This window comes from Astyanax mexicanus, chromosome 17 (genome assembly GCF_023375975.1).
Source record: "Astyanax mexicanus isolate ESR-SI-001 chromosome 17, AstMex3_surface, whole genome shotgun sequence".
NCBI classification, from domain to species: domain Eukaryota; kingdom Metazoa; phylum Chordata; class Actinopteri; order Characiformes; family Acestrorhamphidae; genus Astyanax; species Astyanax mexicanus.
In genome coordinates, this window is record NC_064424.1 from 6,128,459 (window position 1) to 6,154,538 (window position 26,080).

The 26,080-nt window shown below is 40.2% G+C and overlaps 1 protein-coding gene and 1 long non-coding RNA gene across 3 annotated transcripts in view; both read right to left on the bottom strand.

Moving 5' to 3' along the window:
• Window positions 1–3,292: 3,292 nt before the first annotated feature.
• The window catches only part of LOC125782453 (uncharacterized), a 110,920-nt gene continuing 88,132 nt past the window's right edge, over window positions 3,293–26,080 (bottom strand). Inside the window, exon 2 of the long non-coding RNA XR_007425141.1 lies at window positions 3,293–3,600. This is a non-coding gene — a long non-coding RNA (uncharacterized LOC125782453). The remainder of the gene's footprint in view (window positions 3,601–26,080) is intronic.
• On the bottom strand, window positions 4,446–24,192 carry elmod1 (ELMO/CED-12 domain containing 1). 2 transcript variants are annotated; one of them, XM_049466564.1, is made up of 12 exons: window positions 24,050–24,192; window positions 23,607–23,679; window positions 20,032–20,177; window positions 19,902–19,930; window positions 18,716–18,813; window positions 18,473–18,602; window positions 16,533–16,666; window positions 16,303–16,371; window positions 15,775–15,798; window positions 15,402–15,452; window positions 7,318–7,451; window positions 4,446–5,768 (listed from the first exon to the last, which is right to left on the bottom strand). In XM_049466564.1, exons 2-12 carry the CDS (start codon window positions 23,621–23,623, stop codon window positions 5,593–5,595), a joined length of 1,008 nt encoding a protein of 335 aa, XP_049322521.1. In that variant the 5' UTR covers window positions 23,624–23,679; window positions 24,050–24,192; the 3' UTR covers window positions 4,446–5,592. The 2 variants fall into 2 exon arrangements, with proteins under 2 accessions (XP_049322521.1, XP_049322522.1); XM_049466565.1 differs by lacking the exon at window positions 15,775–15,798 and having other exon boundaries at window positions 24,050–24,191.

The following is a 26,080-nucleotide window of genomic DNA, read 5'->3' on the forward strand; positions in this document are numbered from 1 at the left end:
AGGGTTGAGTGAGACACAATAGCAATAGCCATAGCATGCTCTGTAGAGCGTTATGAGTGCTCCCAACTATATTTCAACCAGAGGATGGTCTCCATATTAATAATCTCTCTGGTATTTAAACACATGCATTCATTAGAAGGTGGATATCCACAACCATTTGGATGCACAGTGTACGTAAACGAGTGTGCATAGCTGGAGTTTCATTAATCTGTGCAGTGCACTGGATCTCCTAGCAGTTACTTCAGCATTAATGTAGCACATCCAGCATCTTAATCTATCTTTAAGTACAGAAAATCGTCCACCCTGACAGGCAGCAGCGGTGCTTTCAGTCTGTAACTCTTACTCGAGTCGTTTTTGAAAGAGTTCTTTGAGTGAAGTAGATTTTCTCTGAAGTGACAGCACTTCAACGCTTCCACCACTTTGTCACATTTACACTCCACTCTACTAAGTTCTCTACTTTTTATCTGCCTTTTTCTTGCCTGTTTCTTTGTGAGCAGCAGTCAGGTGCGTGCGTACCTGTGAAAGCCTTGGCAACACAATCATCAGAAGTGTGTTAGATGTCTTTCCTTATAGACTTTTTTTATTATTATTGTTACACTGAGCTCTGAGCTTTGATAATGGGCTTAAAAAGCACCTCTTTCACAGCGCAAGCGACTCAATCAAACATGACGTCAACTGCTGGCAAATAGAAAGCCCCCCCTGGTATACTGATCCACTGTAAGATATAAAAATATACAGACAGAGAGATAAGAGATATATAGAGTAGGCTGCAACTAATGATTATTTTGGTAGTCAAATAATCTGACGATTATTTTATATATATTTTTTTCGATTAGTCGTTTAGTCAATGATTATTTCTGCCATCTCTTAAAACGATAGAAACAGCAGAACTAGACCTGTCACCATAACAGTTTTCGCGCACAATAAGTTGTCCCAGAAATTCTTGCGATAAACGATATTGTTGGCATTTCAAGAACATTAATTAAATGACACTAAAATAATGATAACACAATATCATAACTTATGAATTACACTCTTTCAAAGACAATAAACTTTGGGGAAAACCACCGCCCCGCACCATGACATGCAGCCCCGGTCTGTCCCAGCTGGCCCCTATTGGACTGGCATAAAGACCTTGTCTCATTTTGTAAGTGCAAACACAGTGGACGATATCACAATTATTAAAATGATTGAGGTCATGTCCATTTATTGAACGGTATGTCGATAATGTAGTTATTGTGACAGGCCTAAGCAGAACATAAGATTTAAAAGGCATTTAAATATCTAAACGTTGTTTAAACGTGGAAAGTACTGATATTTAGTGAATAAATATGCAATCTGTTGTGTTTGGGCACTTTTGGAGACACAGACTAAGCTGATAGTACAGTGTGTGAGCAAACCATTTACCCATGTCCCATTGCACTTCTGTCCCCAGCACTTTGTGTAATGCAGGACTGTTACAAATAAACGATTAGTCGACAATGAAATTTGTAGTTGACAAATTTAAATAATCGACTAATCGTTGCAGCCCTAATGTAAAGAGAGAGAGACACACACAGAGTTAAGTTACATCATGGATTTGCCATGCACATGAATTTTTATATCATTGTAAAATCTCACTGGTCATTAAAGCAATATATACAGCAAGTGCTTCTATATATTTATATATATATATATACCATTTAACACGGTTTTAAAGCCTTACAGATGGTCAGTATTTATCACAGTTGATTGTAGCTTACTGATTGATTGATTGTATGTAGTTTAAAAACAGAGATCACCACAGAGCTCACTGATACCCAAAAACATAAAAATAAGGCTCAAATTGCTAAAAGCTAAAAGCAAAGGCATTCACAGTATTAGTAACTTACATTAGTTACATTAGCTGGCTAACAACATTGCAGTAATATTAGTAGTGCACTGAAATTAATTGAATGAGTGACATTCTGACAATTACATAAAACGTTCTTTAAGTCAGATAAAAGAGTTAAAAGTTAAAAATTAAAAACAGCATTGCAGAAACAAGAAAAAAGCAAACGACAAGCAAAACAACAGCTTAAAAACAATACAGGCAAAACCATGAAAAATAGTCAACATGCAAAAAAAACCCTGTGACCGTCCAGAGAGTTTAAAGGGTCTGAAAAAGTGAGAAAAGGACACATGCTGCCTTAAAGTCCACCTTGGAAGTTCGTACTTACGAATTTGTATGCTCTATTTACGTGGTTTTGGTCGGAACAACACAAATATCTTGGGGAAAAAAATTGCTTTTTGTTTGCTTCTGTTTTATTTAAAATTACTGCAAACAAAAAGTGCAAGTCTGTCATGAGTTTTCTCCTTCCAATATTTCCAACATGACTTAAAGGCAGCTGAAATACTAGCTCAAGGCCAGGGTTAAAAAGAAAAAAAAGAGGTGTGCATATACAAATAGTAAGCAGAATACACAATCCATTAATTAGCTATCTTATCAGCTAAAAAGCAATAAAACAATGACTAAAGACTAAAATAATGTTGGTTCTTAAGCAGACCATTTCACACTGGATGCAACAAATTCACACCTATATATTGGCTACTCAATATGAAGCCTCATATGTGCAGTACCACAACACAAATATATGCATATATGCTTAGCGTAGTAGCTTCTATCCAAAAACTTGATGGAACTTAAAATGTAGTATAATGTAATATATATATGCTTTCTATATATATAATACTGTGGCGAGTTGAGGCTTTTTCTGTTTGTTAAGGTTAATAGCTCCTGGTGTTGTGGTGAAGGGTGGATAAGAGCTCCACCTGTGGAGACAATATTTCTAAAAGAGAGAACCACTGCTTGTTGGTGGCCATTTCACTCCCTCTCCCTGTTAAAGGAGAACTTTCTCCAGTGTAAAATGGACTTTTGGTGTAGTAAAACATGATAAAAAGTTTTTACCTTTGATGAATAGCACACCTCCATTCTCCCACAGCGTTCTGAGATCCAGAAATTTTAACAGTTTGTCCAAAAACCCTTCAGACTGGGTGACACGCGGCATAATTTGTCCCGATAAATCGCTTTTTCCACCGTTATCCAGCTCAAAGTAGCTCCACACCTCCTTGCTAGAATCCGGAGAGCCCTGACATTTAAAACGAAGCATTAATAAATTAAAAAGTGCACAAGAAGCTTATTAAAATCTACGCTATGAGGAGTGTACATAAAATTTCTGGATCTCTGAACGCTGTGGGAGAACGGATGTGTGCTATTCATCAAAGGTAAGTTTTTTTATCATGTTTTACTACAACAAAAGTCAATTTTACACCAGAGTTCTCCTTTAAGTAAATTTGCTAAATAGGACAATGGCCTGGTCCATCTTACTCCACCCCAATGATGCTACAATACCGTACAATAACTTGTTAGCTCAAATAGCATCAGATTGTCAAAGCAAACCACTAGTCTGTGCTGGACTAAGACTTTTAAACAGTACTATGTTTGCAGTTACACTCAATCTAATCAAGCTTCTTGACAAGATGGTTTAGCTGGTCTTAAGCTTAACAACCACTAGCAAGCTTACCATAGCATACCTTAGCTTAGCTAGAAGCTTTTAAACCACTTCAACCATCAAAAACCAACTTAAACCATCCAAAACTAGCTTTTAGCAAAAGCTGGTTTTTAGCTGCAGCAGCAAGGATACTAAAATATATACACAATCATCAATATAAACAAATTTAGGTGTCTACATATCGCTAACTGATTAATACGTCTAATTCCTTGGAGGTCGCCCTATTATTAGTAGTATGCTGCACTCACATAGTGTCGATTTTATCAGAAAAACAAGTTTCCCCACCAATAACACCCTCTAAACCGTGACGTAAACTGTTAAAAACGTGGCTGAGCATGTAAAATTGAGCTAAAATATTAAATATAAATACGCCTTTTGTGTGTAAATTTTAATAGTAGCGTATACCTTAAACATTGTTAACAAACAACGTGTATGTATATATATACATATATTATTTAGCCTAAAAGGAGTTTAAATAAAAAATAACACTAAAACATTAAAATATATAGATTTTTAATCTCCTACACAAACCACATGCCATTTGCTGAAAAATACGAATGAGGGGGGAGCCGTACACACAAGCTAGCAGCTTACCGCTAACCCATATAGCTCTATATAGCACACAGCACTCACTACATAGGAGAGCGTTCTCTTTCTCTGGGTGCTAAATGTGCAATTTAATCCAATGAACATATCAACAAACACCTATATCTGAAATTACTGAAGCTGAAATGTTTTAGATTTTATTTAGCTATACTCCCCTTATTATAAGCTAATTACTGTAAAACATTTTAAACCATTTTATTATAATGTAAGTGATACACAAACCAAAAAGTGCAGCTTTCCTATATTTGTAAGCCAGACAATCAGAAACCATGTGTGGAAAAACAAGCAGCATTCTGTGTGAAATGGGCTTTAATGGGCTTTAGAGTTAAATACTGCTTATAACTGTCTAAATAACTAAGAATAGCTAGGTACGACAGGCACCAGCAGTGCAAAAAAACTGCAAAAACGATACAAAAAATGTTCCAGACTTCTGCTTATTGCTTTGGTGGCTCAAATAATAATAAAAAAGTAACATTCAATGACGATTTTCTTTTTTTGTGTACATTAACACCAAAAACACACACAGAGTGTTGAAAACAATCATTGTGAGTTGTGCATCACATTCACAAAAATGCTCACATTTCTTCTTTACCATTTTGGCAAGTAAATATAATGGTTTTAAGCTCCACTTCTCGACAACAAAACGCTTTCTGCTTTATATCTGGACAGAAAAATGTAAAAATTACAGATGGCGGTGAGTTACGAGTGAATGGTCACATTATTAACAGCTGAAAAGATGTTTCTATTCCATTTAGCCTGAACAGGCATGCTTTGTTCCCATATGTCACATGTCTGATTTCTTCTGCGAATGTCCTGCGCTGTTGAAATACTGCTGCTACAGTTAGACAGTCTATGTATTAAAGACCACTTATCTCTATAAATGCATTTAAGTTCAATGCAAGCTGTTCCTACTGGCCGTGTGAACGCTTCTCTACTGTACGTGGACTGACGACTCCACCTACTGGTTGATAGGGAGCTCTATCATCTATGCGCAATGCTGAATACCTCAGATAAACACGGCGGGAGACGCTAAACATCATGCTGACTATCGGCAATATACCTTACAATCAGTGCTGTTAATGTTCACTATACTCTACTACGGTGCAGTGGCGCACTATTACAATCACCATGGTCTTCAGTGCTGGTGATCTGAGCTAACTACACATCTGGGCAGGTGTGTGTGTGTGTGTGTGTGTGTGTGTGTGTGAGAGGGGGGCTGTTCAGGCATGAATACTGTCATATTGATATTTTGTGTGTGTGTGTGTGTGTGTGGTACAGACTCCACAGTTGGCAGTGATGAGAAGAAGCTAGTGATGAAGATGGACAGAATCTGAAGAAAGGATGGGGAGATGAGGTGAGATAAGATGATCTCAGGGTTCAGAGGGTAGATAGATAAAGTAGATGGACAGATGGACGGCTACAGATTGATGGATGGGGTCAGGGATCATATGAGCAGCTACAGGTTGACCAGGTGAAGGTCGGAGGCAGTGAAATGGGGACACAGTGCCATGTCTGGGTTCTTCAGCTGCTTCAGGATGCGCTTGTGGAACTTGGTGCGCACACGGTTGAACTCCATGATGTCACTCGGGTCCTCCTCGATCCAGAACCTGTGGAACTCCTGCATCAGATAGCCTGAGGAGAAAAAAACAGATAACAAATTTTATTAGATGCAGTTTAGAGTGTTTAAAGTAATGGGGCAGTTAATCATTCATTGTTTTTCTTCTGAAATTAAGTGTTTATCTTTTTTTAAGCTTTTGTTAGTGTAAAAAAAAAAAATAAAAAAATGACATGAACAGCTATTATTAATGGCATCACAAGTAGGGCTGCAACTAATGATTATTTTGGTAATCAACTAATCTGATGATAATTTTTTTTTCGATTAGTCGATTAGTCAACGATTATTTCTGCCATGTCCTCCATCTCTAAAAACAACAACAAAAAAAAAGGTTAAACATGAGATTTAAAAGGCATTTAAATGTCCACGTTGTTTAAACGAGGAGGGTACTGATATTTAGTGAATAAATATGTAATCTGTTGTGTTTGGGTGCTTTTGAAGATACAGACAAAGTGTCTTCTGTCTCCAGCACTTTGTGTAATGCAGGACTGTTACAAATTATCCATTAGTTGACTGAAATTTGTAGTCGACAAATTTAAATAATCGACGTTGTTGATTATATCGACTAATCGTTGCAGCCCTAATCACAAGCATATTTTCTGCAACCAAAGTAAAATGTAAAAGTAAAATTATAAACTGTATCCATATTTTAGTTCTTTAAACACTGATTGCAGGTCACATGCTGTGGTCTAGTCTGAAGAACAAAGTTGATTAGTTCCAGATTTCTCCTTAATGCTCTGCTGCAAAGTGCACAGTCATGTAAAATCATCAAATTCTGTATTAAAGGTATTTGTATTTACTCTATGATTGTTTATTGCTAAACAAAATAATAATTAATCTCCGTTTACAGGTCACAGATTGTTAAATTTAAAACATCAATACAAAATATAAAATCTTCATGAGGAGATGAACAGGGGGATTGAATAGGCAGTAAAATAGCACACTTTAAAAAAGCAGCAATATGTTTGTAAGAGACAGAAACAGAGGAAAATGCTGAAAGTATCAATGTCTGATCCATATTTTAATATAAATTAAAAGTAATCTACCTTCTAGATTTCTGAGCTGTGTTTACATCACTAAATATAGCTAAACAAAACAAAAAAAATGCTTACATACGGCAGGAGGTTGAAGCCAAAACTGAAGAAAGGATGCTTTAAAATTATAATTTTATAGTAACCTCACAGGTGCCTAAATCTTTTGTGCAGTACTGTATCTCCTCAAGTGTAACAAATAGTGACATGAGGGTAAAATTGGGGGTTATATTTAAGACTTTTCCCAGGAATTCACTGTTGGCACGAGGCAAAACACATAAATCTACCACAAGCAGAAGCTTCCTTAATTCTACCCAATTATAAGCTGTAAAAAAGTTATGTATAGAATCTACTCAATAAATTGGAGCAAATATATGCTTTCACTTAGTTGAGAACACCCCATAAAACCCTATAAATAAGCCCCTTTAAAACATCTAACATTAACATTGCTGTTAATTTACTGGAAACTTAATTTACTGGAAACTTACAGTGTAAGTATAACAAATAATAATATATTTTAAAAAATGAGACGTACAGAAGGTCTGCTGGAAGTGCACCAGGCTGGGCATCTCTGGAGCCACGTTGTAGAGATGGGTTTTCAGCGCTCCGCTCACCAGCAGAGAGTAGGCCAGGTCCGTGATGTTGATGCCAACGATGGCGAAGGAGAATCTGCAGAAAAACACACAGAGCTCAGTGGCCTGGGGCAGAGTGGAGACCAAAGACCAGCATCTTCTGTTTCCTAGTGCTGTGCTGCAGCTGCGTTTGATGTAGAGAAATATATAAATAAATGTGATATGGCCACATGGCTAATGACTGTGCCCTTGCTGTGTGTGGTCCATTTCAGTTCCATTTGTCCCTTTGTGTTGCTGTAGTCTGTGTAGCTTCTGACCGTATGTGAGTGCAGGCTTGTGTGTGTGTGTGTTTGTGTGGATGCGTGATACGCAGTCTCCATGGTGCACATCAGTGCTAATGCATGCTGAAAGCTGATGACAGGCTCGGGCAGCAGTGCCCTGTTTTAAATCCTCACACAAAGCCTGGAGTGTGGAGACACACAACCAGCCATCCAGACAGACTTCTACCCACCACCCAGCCGCCGCTAATGGCTTCTGAGCAGACTGCAGGATTTACATCAATCCAGAGCTGTAACACATGCAGGAATCTGGGCTACTGCTTTAGTGCTGTCAAAGAGGAAAACTGTGGGAATAAGGGAAATCCTGGCGACTAAAATCATCTTCTTTCCAATAAAACAGTTGTGAGAATAACTGAATAACCTATTTATATCATTTATTACCATATTTTTCAGATTATAAGGCACATTATCAATGAACGTCTGTTTTCTGGTCTATTTTCATACTTATAAGGCACACCAGATTATAATGTGCATTAAGCGACAACTAGTAAGGATGCCTACATCAAAGTGAGCACCTAAATAAGACTGTAATTCTTAAAAAAAAAAAAAATTTTCTTTCAAAATCTAACGGATATTAATCTACACAGATTTCTCTTCTGAAAACTGTTTATTTGGGTGATTAAAGTGCTTTTGTCTATTGACAGTAGGCTTAGATGTTTTATTATATGTTTTAGTGAAGTTTGTCCAGCACTAAGGCTAGATGCAGCATCATTAGCATTAGCTGCTAACCGCAGCGCTAGCAGTATGTAAATGCTGCACAATATCGCTAGACTGAGGAACGAGTACTAAGTGTTCCAGTAACCCAGGGCGCTATCATTTAGGGGTTTGTCCCATGAAACTTATTTCAATACAGTAAACGTGTATACTACAGTATAGTATACTCGCCTCTGAACTGGTAGAATTCATAGAAAAGGTTCACTGTCGATTTTGGGGAAAATTAAATGATTTTAAGTGCGTCTTATATTCAGAAAAATATGGTATATCATTTCTTTGGAAACTTAAAAAAAATTGTTTTTTGCTATATACAGTTGCAAGAAAAAGTATGTGAACCCTTTGGGATTACTTGGATTTCTGCATGAATTGGTCATTAAATGTGTTCTGATCTTCATCTAAGTCACAACAATAGACAAACTGTGGTAGTGAGGGTGGTGTGGTCAGGAGGTACCGCTGTCGAATAGCGTCGTAAAGGCAAAGGAGGCGCTTGGAGCAGTTGTAAACTGTTCAGCTATAACAGTTTATTGACAAAAAAAAAACAAAAAAAACAATACAACACACTATATACACTTATTTTTAGGAGTAGGCAGAGATAAGTGGGTAATGCTACCACTAGTTAAGACTTAAGGGTAAGAACGCTAACCCAGTCCTTAATAGAGTTCTTAAGCTTTTTAACTCCAGCAAACATGTCCGTCTCAGAGAACTCAATCTACCTCTCCTCCCGTAATGCTCACCCTATACCCCTTAAATACCCCCCGGGCTAAACCAAAAGAGTACATGGGTGAAACAGCTACCAACAATTACACATATAACAAATATACACATAACCGGTTATCTTCACTCATACGACATACTAGGACTTATAGGACAGGTAAGTATAATACACACATATACATACACATTTAATTAACAATTCTGCTTTTTCCCCCACAGGTAATCTGGAACCCCCCCCCGGCACCAAAGGTTTCTTCCCACCCCATTAAGGGTATAAAAGCTGGGTGACCCGCGCGCTGCCACTCCATAAGGAAGCCGGTAAGTAGCAGGGGTAACCTGCCTAATTAAATATTAAAAATTGTCTTTCAGCATAGTTGGTGATTGGTGTGGGGACCCACCATATCACACACCCCCCCCCTTATGTTCAGAGCCCTTCTGAATCTCTAGAAAGGTAGTCCGCTGTGACATTTTGTGTCCCTTTGCGATATTTGACCACACATTTGAACGGTTGCAGTGACAAATACCACCTGGTGATTCGGGCGTTACTGTCTTTCATGCGCCGCATCCATTGCAATGCACGATGGTCAGTCTCTAAAGTGAAAGCCTGCCCCACCAGATAATATCTGAGAGAGTCCAAGGCCCACTTAATTGCGAGCGCCTCTTTCTCAATCGTGGAGTAGTTCTTTTCCCTGGGGAATAACTTCCTGCTGATGTACAGGATCGGGTGCTGCTCATCACCATCACCTTGCAGAAGCACTGCCCCCAGGCCAACTCCTGATGCATCCGTCTGCACCAAAAACGGCCGCTCCCAGTCTGGACTCCATAGCACAGGTGCTGAACACAATCGTGACTTCAGTGTCTCAAAAGCCTGGTCACACTCCGGTGTCCACTTCACCTTTTGCGGATGATCTTTCTTTGTGAGCTCTGTGAGAGGTGCTGCAACACTGGAGAAGTCCGGGATGAACCTCCGGTACCACCCCACAAGACCCAGGAAGGATCGGACCCGCCTCTTCGTTGTGGGGATCGGGGTGTTCCGAACTGCCTCCACCTTGTCAACTTGAGGGCGTAGTACTCCGTTTCCCAGGACATATCCCAGGTAAGAGACCTCAGGCTGTGCCATGCTGCATTTCTCTGGGTTGATGGTAAGCCCTGCCTCTTTCAGCTTTGTGAGCACCCGAGCCACATGCTCCACGTGCTCAGCCCACGACTCACTGTAGATGACAACGTCGTCAATGTAGGCCGCGGTGAAGTCCTCCATGTGCCTCAGTACTCTGTCCATGAGTCGCTGGAAGGTTGCTGCAGCCCCGTGCAGACCGAACGGCATTACCGTGAACTGATATAGTCCACTGGGTGCTCGAAATGCTGTCAGCTTCCTTGACTGGTGATCCAATGGCACTTGCCAGTATCCCTTGCACATATCCAATGTCGTCAGGTACTTGGCCCTTCCTAGCCGTTCCACCAGTTCGTCAGCTCGTGGCATGGGATATGGATCAAATGCAGAGACACTGTTCAGCTTGGAAAAGTCCACACAAAATCTCAGCTCTCCATTCTTTTTTGGAACCAGGACCACTGGACTGCACCATTCGCTGGTCGAAGGTTCGATCACCCCCATGTCCAGCATGTCTTGGACTTCTTTTTTCAGGTTCGGGATGAGTCTTGCTGGAACTCTGCAGCTGGTCTGTCTGATTGGTTCTGTCTTATTCAGCTTGATGGAGTGCTCAGTCAGGTCTGTGCGCCCCGGCTCTTCCTTGAACAGTCCCTCTGGGATGACTTGTTGCAGTGTTTGTTGTTGCTGGTGTGAAAGGTGAGAGAGTGATACTGACTCTGTACCTTCTTGAGCTCCAGGGAAGTACTGTTCTTCACACTCCTCCTCGTCCTCTACAGCCCTCAGCCATAACTGCTCAGAGGTCGCCCCATCTTGCCAGCGCCTCAGCATGTTGATGTGGAAGGTCTGGGTGGTCTTCTTCCGATCAGGCAGGTAGAGCTCGTAGTTTGTCTGCCCCAGCCGCTTCGTCACCTCATACGGACCTTGCCACTTTGCTAGGAGGCTGGTATCAGATGTTGGCAGCAGGATGAGTGCCTGTTCCCCCACCTTCAGCTCTCTCTTTCTTGAAGCTGCATCATACCACTTCTTCTGATTGGCTTGTGCTTGCTCCATGTTACCTTTCACCAGCATGCTCAGCTTCTCCATCTTGTCCCTCATCCTCCTGACGTACGACAGGATGTTCAGCTGCAGCTCTGGCTTCTCACCCTCCCAAGCTTCTTTCAGCACATCTAGGGGTCCTCGCACCTCTCGTCCGAAGAGCCGCTCAAATGGTGAGAATCCACTAGATGACTGTGGTACCTCCCGGTACGCGAAGAGCAGGTACGGAAGCCACTTGTCCCAGTCAGATCCTGTATCTGAGACAAATTTTCTCAACATGTGTTTGAGAGTTTTGTTGAATCTCTCAGTAAGGCCATCAGTCTGAGGGTGATAAGGACTAGTCCTAATGCCTCTAATGCCTAGCAGTGCCATCACCTCGCTTACTAGTTTGGATGTGAAATTAGTGCCTTGGTCAGTAATTATCTCTTTTGGTATCCCCACCCTAGAGATTAATTGGATCAATGCGTTCACTACTTGACGGGCTTTAACTTTTCTCAGAGGAAAAGCCTCTGGATACTTGGTGGCGTAGTCGCATATCACCAGAATGTACCTATTACCTTGTTGGCTCTTTGGTAATGGTCCTACAATGTCCATTGCTATTCTTGAGAATGGAACCTCAATTATTGGCAAGCTGACTAATGGCACTCTATCCGACTTGTTGGAGGGGGCGGTTAATTGGCACGCTTTGCATTTTTTGCAGTATTCTACTACATCCTTATACACGCCTGGCCAGTAAAACCTACTCAAGATCCGGTCTACTGTTTTATTTTGGCCTAAATGACCTGCCCATTCACTGGTGTGTGCCAGGTCTAAAATCTCTGATCTTAGTGCTTTTGGGATGACTAAGAGTTGCTGATTACTTTTGACCCTATACAGTTTCTCATCCTCTAGCACAAACTGAACATCACCATTTTGCTGGTGTTTACTTTTGCTGGCCCTATTAAAGAGTATTTTAAGGGTTTCATCTGTCTTCTGTAAGCTACCAATATCAGCTGGGAATTTTGGATCCTCCAAGCTCGGTACAGACAGTTGCTCCTCCACCCTAGTACCTCTGACCTTGGCCTGCCGCTTTTCTCTTTTGCTCTTACGTACACGACATGCTGTAGAGAATGGCAGCTGTTCTGCCCTTTGCTTGTTCTCAGCACTTTCACTCGACTTAGTCTGCTGTCTAGTGACCGCATATACACTAGCCGTGACACTATTTTCACTAAGCAGATCTAATAAAATCGGAACATCTCTACCCAGGATCACGTCGTAAGGCAGTCTATCTACCACCCCCACCTTGAGCATATAGGCCTGTCCCTTTATCTCAATTTTCACGTCAGTAGTAGGGTAAGTTCTCTCGTCCCCATGTACGCATTTAACTCTTAACTTGCTGTCGTGAAATATTTGGGGTCCTGGTAAGCTTTGTTTGGTGATCAGGGTTTGACTGGCTCCTGTGTCTATTAAAGCTTTATGGGTTCGTTTACCGATTATGACGGTAATAACTGTGTCCATGTTTGGTGCAACTTCACCTTTCCTGTCCGGTTTAGGTACATAACACAGTTTACTAGCACTGCGATCTACCGCTGGACACTCCCTGCTCTTATGGCCCTGTTGGCCACAATTATAGCATTTAACCGTAGTATTAGGCTGCTGCACTCTGCTATTGCTATAGCTGTATCCGCTACCATAGCCCGTTTTAGCTTTAGCTTTCTGCCAGCGACCTTCTACGTTGCTATTTTTGGTATAGGCATTAAGACATTTACCAAAATCACCATCAGACTTACCTGGCTTCTCTGCTGGCTGGTTGCTTCTACCCTTGTTGAAGTTGAAGTCTTCATCCGACCGTCGCGCTGTAATGAACACCTCCGCCAACTCCACGGCTCTGGCTGTTGACTCAGGACTGCGTTCTATAATCCAGCGTCTCAACTCCGGGTTCAACACACTCAGGAACTGTTCCAGAACGATGGCATCGCCGATTTCATCTTTGGATTTCTCCTTCGGTCTGATCCACTTCTCATACAGTCCTTTCAGCCTGCAGTGTAGCTCTCTTGGAGTCTCTTTGGGTTTGATGTGGGCATGTCTGAATTGCTGCCTGTATGTGTCCTTATTTATTTCAAACTTTTGGAGTATTGCTTCTTTTACCTTGGCGTAGCTGCTGATGTCCACAGTGTCCATGGAGATATATGCTTCTCTGGCCTTGCCTTCAAGAGCTGGAACTAGATGTAATGTCCATTCCTCAGGTGGCCAGCCTGCGGTCTGTGCGATTCTCTCGAACATGGCCAGATAATGCTCAATATCGTCACTTTCTTTCAAATCAGGCAGCCTTGGTGCTGGCCTGAATGTTGTGTGTGGACTCACGCTGTCTTGGTTCGAAGCTTGTACTCCTTCTCTCCCGCTTGCCGCAGCTCCGCTGTGTCGGAGTATCTGTGTAGAGTTGCCAGGTAATGCTGCTGCTGCTCCTCCTTCGTCGGCTGAATGGCTCTCGGCGCGAGTCATCTGCTGTAGAAGCGTGAACTGGTGCTGTAATGAACGCCATCTCTGTTCTTGTTTACCCGCTTCTTTTCTCCATAACTCGTCCCGTTCTTGTTGTTGAAGCATGAAAACCTGGAACATAGTTGCGAGCTGATCCAAGTTAGGCGCTGCCGGATTTGTTTGCACGCTTGCCGCTGTACCGCTATGATCGCTCTCGGGAGTCGCTTCTTTCCCGCTGTTCGATTCGCGAGAGTCGACTCTTCTCCCGGATGGATCCCTTCTGGTTTCCATAATAAGAGTCTGTACGGGCTTTGGCTCTACTGACGTGCCGCTCGTGCGTCTAGCATCAGGACTTTTATTCTGAAGCTCCCAAAACTACTTCCTCTGCTTTGAGCGCGTCGCCTTCTGCCCGAGGTCCCTCTCTAGTGTGCACCAGGAATTAATGCCGCTTCACGGAGCCCAGGTGTCCCGTGATCCGCGCTGCTCCTCGCCGACGACTTCCGCGATGAAGTGTTTTCGCGCTTTCAACAGGTACAGATGGCTGTAACCATTTGCAGTTTAAACCACTGCCACCATTTGTGGTAGTGAGGGTGGTGTGGTCAGGAGGTACCGCTGTCGAATAGCGTCGTAAAGGCAAAGGAGGCGCTTGGAGCAGTTGTAAACTGTTCAGCTATAACAGTTTATTGACAAAAAAAAAACAAAAAAAAACAATACAACACACTATATACACTTATTTTTAGGAGTAGGCAGAGATAAGTGGGTAATGCTACCACTAGTTAAGACTTAAGGGTAAGAACGCTAACCCAGTCCTTAATAGAGTTCTTAAGCTTTTTAACTCCAGCAAACATGTCCGTCTCAGAGAACTCAATCTACCTCTCCTCCCGTAATGCTCACCCTATACCCCTTAAATACCCCCCGGGCTAAACCAAAAGAGTACATGGGTGAAACAGCTACCAACAATTACACATATAACAAATATACACATAACCGGTTATCTTCACTCATACGACATACTAGGACTTATAGGACAGGTAAGTATAATACACACATATACATACACATTTAATTAACAATTCTGCTTTTTCCCCCACAGGTAATCTGGAACCCCCCCCCGGCACCAAAGGTTTCTTCCCACCCCATTAAGGGTATAAAAGCTGGGTGACCCGCGCGCTGCCACTCCATAAGGAAGCCGGTAAGTAGCAGGGGTAACCTGCCTAATTAAATATTAAAAATTGTCTTTCAGCATAGTTGGTGATTGGTGTGGGGACCCACCATATCACACAAACACTGTCTGCTTAAACTAATACCACACAAACAATTATATGTTTGCATGGTTTTATTGAACACAACATGTTAACATTCAGAGTGAGGGTTCACATACTTTTTCTGGCAACTGTTTGTTGTTCTTTGACGTATAAAAAATATTATTGTTATTTTGCCTCCAAATGAAATGTGTGGATTGTGTTTTATGACAGGTTTATAATGTAAAAAAAAAAAAAATCTGGTTAGCTAGTTTATGTCACTGTGATGGCTCACAAAAGCCATGTAGCATAACATACAGAGATGGCAAAATCAATAGGCTATGTTTCAGTATTATCTGACAGTTTTGGTCTCTCTCATCTTTGGACAAGGGTAATTTAATACCTACTACTTTTTCTATTTGTCGGTAGGTAGAACTTACCCGATTGCTTTGTCAAACTTCTTCTTTTCCCAATCCGCTTTGCTCATCTTACTGTAGGCAAACGAAAGTATTAAATTAATAGTCTATATTCATACAGTCGTGTCCTTCAACAGCTTTTTAAACACTCATATTACATACAGAGAAAAAAACATGCCGGATTTGACAGAGACATACTTAACACAAGAATGAGACGAGAGGAGAAGGAAGAAATCATTCACAGCTACTAACCAACGTTACGTTAATGGAGCATAATGCCTTGTGTATAGGGTGAGGTGAGATTGAAGATTACGAGATAAAGGGAAAGAAATACAGCGATTAGATTAATGCAAAATGACAAAATGGAGTTCTTACTGAGAGAGAAAAGATGGAGTACCTGGCTTCCTCTTTAGAAATGGTCCTGCACATGACAAAGTGATGACGAGAAATAAAGGAGAAAAAAAAAGAAAAGGAACGTGTTGGTATGCGTGACGTGTGGTGAGAAAAAAAGCATGCTAAATGTGTGAGCGGGTGATGTGCATCAAAGCTCTTCCACAGACACCAATGCGTAATGTCCGGACAGTCACACAGCTGTAAAAAAAACGTGATAAGCGTGGATAATGTCTGAAACTGAAACAGGTGAGGAAGACTGAGTTTATGCCTGAAGAGAAAGTGTTATTCACCAAAATAGACCTGAATGAACATCAATACTTAGCCATTACACTGTAAGGATGGAACTGGTGTATGATAGTATATGGTTATGTAGTTTGTGTTACAGGAGCAATACTGAAGAAATATATATATATATATATATATTTTACTAAACCATTAATTTAATGTTCTCTGATTCTTGTAATTTATACCTTGAGAGTTTATATTATTAGAGTTTATATTACACTGTATAGTAAGATGTGGAGAATCTGACCTGTGCTTGGGCTGCAGAGAGTCATGGAGAACCTGAAGAGCCGTGGCTTTGTCATGTTCTGCAAAGTACCTATTACAGCAAAGAAAACAGGGTATAAAAGGGCTACAACCTCTGATTATCCAGCATTAAAAAATGACAAACTTATTACAGTGCTGCCAGCTCGGCTAACAGCCACCATATCTCTGTATTTGCTACACATTGGGTGTGAAGGAGAGAGAGCAGAAACTCACAGCAGGTTGTGCAGACCCAGCAGACCCATGCCCCTGAAATCAGTTTTGGGATCACTGCCCTGGAAACCAATCTCACACCACTGCTTAGAGATGCGCCCAGTGAGGGCAGACTCGGGGCGGAGTGCCTTCCACAACTAGATATGAGAGAAAGAGAGAGAATGATCAGATACATAAATAGTTAAAGGTCTCATTCTACATTTTTTCATTTATTTTAAAATGTCTAGTTGTGGTCTCTAAAATAAATGAATAGCATGTGAGCTGGTTTATGTGGTGATCCGGTATAACGCTGCTTTAGTCCAGTGGAGGAGTGGGGAAAAAAAACTATAGGATTTCGGCTCTTGCTCATAAATATTCATGCATGCAAACATATCGCCTCTGATTGGCTAACAGCACTACGACACCAGGAGGTAGCGAAACGGACAACAGTTAGAAAAGTTTTAAAATAAAGAGATTTTTACACTAATAACAGTCTTTGCAATGTTATATGTTACTTTACAACATGTGTAATTATGCCCTGCTAAGTGCAGTTCAGCCACTGACCTAGTCTTAGAGGCTCTGTAAAATGCCAAATCCACCGGAGATCCTATGTAAACCTATAGTTACTTACACACTACTAGACTCTGCAACAGCTTCATCCACCAGGCAGTCAGACTTCTCAACGCACAGAGACAGAGCTGAACCCCACCCCACCCACCACACACCCAACACACTCACACAAAACTGAACCCCCCCCCCCCTTACACACAAAGACTAAACTTCACCCACACACACACACTCAGCACACAGAGACTGAAATGTCTTTATTCCTATCAGGAAAATTTGCTGCACTCTCAAAAACTATAAACTCTCTACCTCAGTAACTGCTGTGATTATATATGTTCTATTTGTTACAGTATGTTACACATCTCTGCACCTTATCCTCACTAAACACTCTATTATACCATATCGGTACTGCACTGTCCTGTCTTTAAATTGTCTCGTCTTTTGTATTTATTGTATTTATTGTTATTTAGTGTTATAGTTTTATGTTGCACTGTCGTCACTCCTGCACTTTATGTTGTCTGTTGCTTGTTGTTCTATGTTGCACCATGGTTCCGGAGGAACGTAATTTCACTACACTGTGTACCTGTACTCTGATGTAATGAAAATAAAAGCCTCTTGACTTGACTTGACTTGACACAGAGGTGGGTAGTCCAGGTCCAGAAAGTAAAAATCCACCCCGGGGTTTTGTTGGCTGAGCCGCAGCAGAGCCGCCCACACAGTTGGAACAAAACCCTGGGGTGAATTTTTACTTTTAACTAATGTAAACAGAACATTTTCATGTGCTGCATGCATGAACAACTCAGAGAGACCTACTGTATTTCACAACAAGGAAAAAAAAAAATCAGAGAAACTGATTCAGACACTGAAGTGGTCTCTTAATTTTTTCCAGAGCTGTATATATTTCTGTTCATGTTTTATTGACCATCACTGTATATAGCTATTTTTTATTTTATTTTTTTGACAAAATTGTTTTAGCTTATAATATATATATATATATATATATATATATATATATATATATATATATATATATATATATATATATATATATATATATATATATAATTTTTTTTGTGTTTTATATTTTAGCATTTCACTGCAAGTTGTACATTGTAATACTATGTATGTGACGAATAAACTTCTGAATAAAATAAACTTTGAAACTTAACTTTGAGTATTAGTGCTTGATAAGCTCCACAGTGCAGTTCTGTATGGGAATTTTCAGGTATCTGAGTTCCACAGTGTTTTTAATGTGTCTAATTTTAAAAGGCAAAGTCTGACCAATCATTATTGATGATCAGCTGATCGAGCTGAAAGACGACTGGTAATCAGATTCAGCCCCCAAAACACTGAACAGTTCATATTTAATATGGTGTAGTGTATGTCAGTTTGAATACCTGCATTAACATCTCCTCATGCTTTGGATTTTCACAGTCATATGGTTCCCTGCGCAGCTTCTCCACCTCCAGCACCAGGTTCCTGTAGCCCACAATCTGGAACAGGCTGGCCTGGAGAGAGATGGCGAGCCTGGGGGAAAGATGTGAGCGAATCTCCGTTTAGCTGGTTTAAAACCTTATTTCCGCATTTGTGGCAAATAACAGCATGAGCTCATAACTCTGCTCATAACTCTGTTTTCTTACTGTGGATTTGTGTCCAGGTTGATTTTCTTCAGGGCCATGATATCATCTATGGTCTTTTCAACGGCGTCCGGGTGCACACTGAGAGCATTCTGCAGCAGCTGATGATGCAGACAAGTAGAAAAGTAAGTAATTATTAAGAAAGCATTGATACTACTTTTTTCCTGATATAATACTAATGCCAGATTATTTAAGTATCTGCCAATACAGAGTAATTCAAATAAATTAAAAATAACAGCTTGGACAGGCTAATGGCACATTTTAAAAGTTCAACAAATCAGGCTAAAAGGAATGACTATTGCAGTAGTCAGCAACCATACTTTTAGCACCAAGGTGCACTTAAAATCCTTAAATTTCCCAAACAATCATGAATTAGAAGTTCCTTATAGTGTTTCTAAAATGCACCTTATAATCCAAAAACCTTATGAATGAAAAAAGAACATAAAATGGAAGTTCACTGATGCATGTGTTTCTGCAAAGATGAGAGATCTGACACACATGAAACCAAAGAAGCATGTAGACGTAGTGCTGGGTGATTTTGGCCTAAAAAATTATCTTTGATTTTTTTCACAGAAATTCAGATTTTCGATTAGAATCACTTTTTTCCCCCTACTGAAAATCAGACTACAGATGACAAAGAAATTGTTAAAAACTAGGTTTACCTGTAAAAAAAAAAAAAAAAAAAAATGTTATATATGCTTTATCCCACCAGGTGTTTGTGTCAAAAGCGCTGAAACTTTTTTTGGTATGAGCTCAGTTCTTTTTTGCGCAGGTTAGTCTGTGGGAGGCGCCGGTAACCAAGGTAAGATGGATAAACACTTCAGAAATGAGGAGCGTTTTTGGATATTTTAGATTAAAAGATAAAATGTCTGTATGTAAAATCACGATTACTCCATTTTGAAAATCGCATTAAAACTGTAATTCGATTTTAACCAAATTAATTATGAAAATCGGCCAGCACTATGTAAACATATGCAGTAAAGTACACAAATATGACTTGTACTGTCTTGTCTGCTTCAAGAAAGTCACATAGTGCAGTTAGCACAGCCTAGGCTGCCAATGCTACAGATGCTGTTTACCTTATAACATAAGTCGGTGTAGCTTCACAATAATTTTAAAGCTACATAATTCTGCTTTAACCGTTAAAGGTTGTGTTTCAATAATCTTGACTAAAATTTAAGTCACTTACCTCATTTTTAGAGCACTTAAGCGATGACTCTGCAAAAAAAGATAGACAAGGTCAGAATGTGCAGTCAATAACCATCTGGTTCAATGACTTTAACATGTCTATTGCTACAGCCTATCGATGTTCTGTGTACCGATCTTGAGGGTCCGGCGAGCGCCAGGCTTGTTGTTGTAACAGATGCGCTGTAGCTCGCATCGTCCTGTCACCTTCCTGATGACAAACTTCAGGCCTCGCCACAGACACTTACAGTACAGAAACACCAGGAACTGGGTCAGCACCCTGAGAGAGAGAGACGGATGGAGAAAGAGAGAAAAAGACAGATACATGAGACTTACAGAAAAACCTAGATTTAGGAAAAGTGAGAGTCTAACAGGCCCAGACCATCCGGGTATTCTCTCCTAGAATAGAGAACCCACAGGACGATCACTGAACTCGCTGCATATTAGCAGTGTGAATAGTAGCAGGACACAGTTATCAACAGCATTATATGTCCTGTCAACACTGCTGGGGATCTTTCAGAAGATGCAGTAGATGAGAAATGGATTTTGCCTTCTTCAATCCCATCATATTAGTGACAGGCTGCTAATGTGAGCGCATGTTTTTCAGAGAGCATAAAGAGGCTCATCTGGGACAGAGAGGTAAAGTGGGCCATGGGCCGGCCAGAGCAATTATGACATTTTGTGGTAAATCTGAGAAGCGCCACAAGAAATGGGTCACTGCGCTGTCAAAGCAGCAGAGTTATCAAATTAACATATTTCTGAAGGTTTTCTACAGTCTGTCATCCATTCCTCAGTAGGGGTTGGAAAACATACTGATATCATGATATATTGCATTGTTTCAATTGTATCGTAATGTATTATTTCCTGTTGTTTCTGAAAGTCTCATCCAATAGGCTGGTGTGGTCCTGACATCACATAATCAACCTGGGAAAATAATTATACGTCCATAGTGTAAAACAAATTTTTATTATTTTTAATCAAAGCAGAAAATACAGCTCTGGAAAACTTCAGCTTCTGAATCAATTTCTCTGATTTTGCTATTTATAGGTATATGTTTAAGTAAAATGAACATTGTTGTTTTATTCTATAAACTACAGACAACATTTCTACCAAATTTCAAATAAAAATATTGTCATTTAGAGCATTTGCAGACAATGAGAAATGGCTGAAATAACAATTCAGAGCTTTCAGACCTCAAATAATGCAGAGAAAACTAGTTCATATTAATAAAGATCATTTTTTCAGAGTTAAGAAATCAATATTTGGTGGAATAACCATGGTTTTTAATTACTGTTTTCATGCATCTTGGCATCATGTTCTCCTCCACCAGTCTTACACACTGCTTTTGGATAACTTTATGCCTTTACTCCTGGTGCAAAAAGTCAAGCAGGTCAGTTTGGTTTGATGGCTTGTGATCATCCATCTTCCTCTTGATTATATTCCAGAGGTTTTCAATTTGGTAAAATCAAATAAACTCATCCGTTTTTGTTCTCTTATTTTTTTCCAGAGATGTATGTAATGCTAACTTTAAAATCATTTAATATATATCAGCTATTATACACCAATCAAGCTTAACATTATGACCACCTCCTTGTTTCTACACCTATTGTCTCTTTTTCTACGCTACTGAGCATATAAGACACTTTGTAGTTCTATATTTACAGACTGTAGTCCCTCTGTTTCTCTCAGCTATTATTATTATTTAGGTGCTGGGTTATTTATTCTCAGCACTGCAGTGATTAGCACTGATTAGCATGGTGGTGGTGGTGTATGAGTTGTTAGTGTGTGTTGTGCTGTTACAAGTGGATGAGACACAGCAGTGCTGCTGGAGTTTTTAAACACCTTAGTGTCACTGCTGAACAGAGAATAGTTCACGAACAGAGTCTGTGGAAAGAAGTGGTGAAAAGAGGATGATAATAATAATAAAGTATGAAGTGAAACAGATACAGTACTGTTGTCTGTAATTATAGAACTACAAAGTGCCCCCTATAGGCTTAGTGGAGCTTAAAAAAAACAGATAATTGATGTAGAAAATTCAATATACCATAAGTCAATGACTTCATGCATCTATTCAACTACACATTCATTCATTCATCCATCCATACATCCATCTGTTAATTCCAACATCTACCAATCTATTCTTCTATTCACTGCAGCTAAAAGTCTCTATACTACGCTAGGATTAGACCTGTTGGAGTCCGAATGGTGATGAGAGTTATGTTGAGAGTCATGGCTCATGGGACTGACACGCCTCCTCATTGAAACACAGAACACCTATAGCCAATGAACCTGAGTGCAATTAAAACATAATGCCATATTATTAAAAAAGTGCATTAAGAGACAACATGGGTTGATTCTAGCAGCTGTTGGAGATTTATAAAGATAAAAAAGCAAAAAGCAGAAGACATACAGCAACAACAGGTACTGCACAAGCTTTCTGTGGATGATTACTTTTAACCAGATGCTCAACAAAAACTTTTAAATTCACAATGGCTGAGGAATAAACGAAAAGGAGAAGCTACAATATAGTAATATTGTAATTAGTCCTGTCACATTATCATACAACTAGTTGCCATGACCTCAGTCATTTTTGCAGGCCCCAATATTGCCCAATGTGTTTATTTAAGGAATAGGAATGCACCGAACCCGGTGGCTAAATTTTAATTTTTTCACCTTCACATAAATTAAATAGCCCAAATGTCCAAAACAAGGTACTTTCAACGTTTATGGAATATATTTTTTAACATCCCAGCTAGTTGTGGGGCAAGATGTTTATATTCCAGTTAATCAGCTATTAAGAGGGCATTGCTTTTTATAAGAGTGTAATTGCATTATTAGGCTATTATATCATCATTATATCAGTGACATAAATTGGTCTTAAAATGGCAATATCATTTTATATAATATAATATAATATAATATTATATAATATATACAGCTCTGGAAAAAAAAATAAGAAACTGCTTCGATTTTTGCACCAGGTAAGTTATCCAAAAGCAGTGTGTAAGACTGGTGGAGGAGAAGAAAACTGATTAAAAAACAGGAAATATTGATTTCTTAAAACTTTATGAATATGAACTTGTTTTCTTTGCATTATTTGAGGCTCTGCATCTTTTTTGTTATTTCAGCCATTTCTCATTTTATGCAAATAAATGCTCTAAATTACAAAATGTTTTATTTCCGTAGTTTATAGAATAAAAACAAACAATGTTAATTTTACTCCAACATATACCTATAAATAGCAAAATCAAAATCTGAGAAACTGATTCAGAAACTGAAGTGGTCTCTTAATTTTTTACAGAGCTGGAACTTTTTTTTTCACAACAGTGTCCCCAGACACAGGAAGAACAGTGCTGTGGGAATAAAATTTGACATGTGGAAAAGTTTGAATATTTTTCCAGGCACTGTACTTTCATGGAATGATTTTTGCCAAGAATATTGTTAATATCTCAGAAAGTACCCTGAAATATTGTGATACTATTTTAGGACCACATTGCCTAGCCCTTGTCTCATTTACACACACTGCACGTTCACAGTAACAAAGAGCACTGGCTCAATACAAACATATCTAAACCTATTTAAATCAGTGCCCTCGTTTTACATTATTAGTATTATTACATATTAGCAATATAGACAATTAGATTAGCTAAATGCATGAATGTATAATAAAGATGGCAGAAGCTGCTATTTGAGTAAGAGCTGTTCTTACCTTAGGAAATGCTTCATCTCGACTGTTTAATAGATTCACAGATTGACGTTCATACACTGCTGCTGCTGCTCACCTGCAATACATCCAATAATAAACGCGTTCAAAACGTCGCCTAGATGTTTCACTGTTTCATTCTGAAACGAGGGCGACTACACCTCTAGCTTATGTGCAGCCCTAGGGAAAGCTGCTTGGCTATTAAAATAATGGTAATAATAATGAATAACACTTTCCTCTATACACACGTTATTTGTTAAATGATAATATATAATTTGATATGTAATAATCCTGATTTATCAGCATATTAATCACATTCTCCATCAATTAAGCTCAATATAAATAAACATTATGCAGGTCTGATTAGCACACTGGTGGGATTATAGCCGAGCAGCCACTCTCCCGCATATAAATGTGCTTTATTCCACATTAAAACATGCTGTACTAACCGCAGATAATAAAGAATCACGCAGATAATCACGCGTACGCACGCGGGAAGATGGTCGCTGTGAGGAACAGGCTGCTGCTGCTGCTGGGCTCCTTCTCTAGATGGAAGAAGGCACCTGTTCTTCCTCCATGATGCGCCGCCCGTCACTGAGGCAATCCTCCACCCGCATTCAGGAAAGCCCCGCCCCCTGCGCCGCTATTGGCTAGTGTCACCCTGTCACGCCGTGTGATTAGCTACTCAGCTGTTGTAGGCCGCGCTGAGCGTGATTTACCATCCAATCACATGCAGGTCGCAGGTTTTGTCATTAAAGGTGTGGAAATAAAAATAAAAACACACTGGGGAGGGCAGCTCAGATCAGCACAGCTCTGTAGCATCGCAATGCAGCGAGAGGAGGCATTTTACCCGGCACTTCATTGAGGCAGCCGGCACTTCACGCGGCACTTGCAGTCCTGCTGCCACAGGAAAGCAAAACAATTGAAGAAAAAAAAAACATCAAAAGATACCATAGCAGGAGGCTGGATCCTCTACTGCCCAGTGCCAGCTTTTTAACTGGCACTTCATTGAGGCAGCCGGCACTTGCAGTCCTGCTGCCACAGGAAAGCAAATCAATTGAAGGAAAAAAAGAAAAAAACATCAAAAGATACCATAGCAGGAGGCTACATCTTCTCTCCAGTGCCAGCTTTTTAACTGGCACTTCATTGAGGCAGCCGGCACTTCACACGGCACTTGCAGTCCTGCTGCCACAGGAAAGCAAAACAATTAAAAAGGAGAGGAAAAAAAACATCAACGATAGCATAGTAGGAGGCTGGATCCTCTCCTGCCTGGTGCCAGCACTTTACAGGGCACTTCATAAGACAGCTGGCACTTCACCCAGCACTCATAATACTGCTGCCACAGGAAAGCAACACAACTAAAAACTCCCCAATCAAAAGGTACCCTAGCTGGAGGCTGGAACCTCTTCTGCCTGGTGCTGAAATGCCAAAGGACAGCAAAACAATTGAAAAAAAATACAGGGCACTTCAGAAGACAGCCGGCACTGCCACAGGAATTCAAGACAATGAAAAATATATTTATCAAAATACACCATAGCATGAGGCAGCCAGAACATCACCTGGCAAGCAAAACAGTTGGGGAAAAAAAACCAAACCCATCAAGATACCCTAGCATGAGGCTGGATCCTCTCCTGCCTGGTGCCGGCATTTTACCTGGCCCTTTATTACGATTTTTCAGTCCTGCTGCCACATCAAAGTAAAACAATTGAAACCCACTCAATCAAAGATACCATAGCAGGAGGCTGGATCTTCGACTGCCTTGTGCTGGCATGTTACTTCAGGAGGCAGCTGGCACATCACCTGGCACTTGTTTTACAGGAAAGTAAAACAATTGTGAGAAAAAAAAACAACATAAAAACTACTATAGCAGGATGCTGGATCCTCTTTTGCCTGGTACAGGCATTTTCCTGGGCACTCAATGCGACAGTCAGCACTTCACCTGGCACTTGTCGTCCTACTGCCACAGGAGAGTAAAACAATTGGAGAAAAAAAAAACACCCAATCTAAGATTCCATAGCAGGAGGCTTGATCCTTTTCTTCCATTATGTTTGTCTAGTTTTTACGTCTATTATCAAACCTGCAGAATTTGGGTTGATTCCTGTTCCTGATCTGGATTTATTAAGTGGAATAGAGAGAAAACAGGCAGCGTCTTTAAGTGTCCTGTAGGTGTAGGTGATTTCAAAGCCCATAAAGTTTTAAAATGTAAATAAGTTATTTTACTGCTTCTTAAATTGGTGACTGGTTAGTTTGCTAGCTAGGTTGCCAGTCACCACCAATTATGTGAGAATAATACACTTACTGAATGCAGGGAATCAGGCTGCATAGTGGGTCAGCTGCTGTAAGATGTGCTGACTGAGATGTCGGCTGCTTTAGGACGTGCCGGTTGATGTGCCGGCATTATAATGTGCTATTTGCCTTGTCCGCTGCTTTATGATGTGCCAACTGGTTGGTGTGCCGGCACATGCTAATCCATGTGTTAC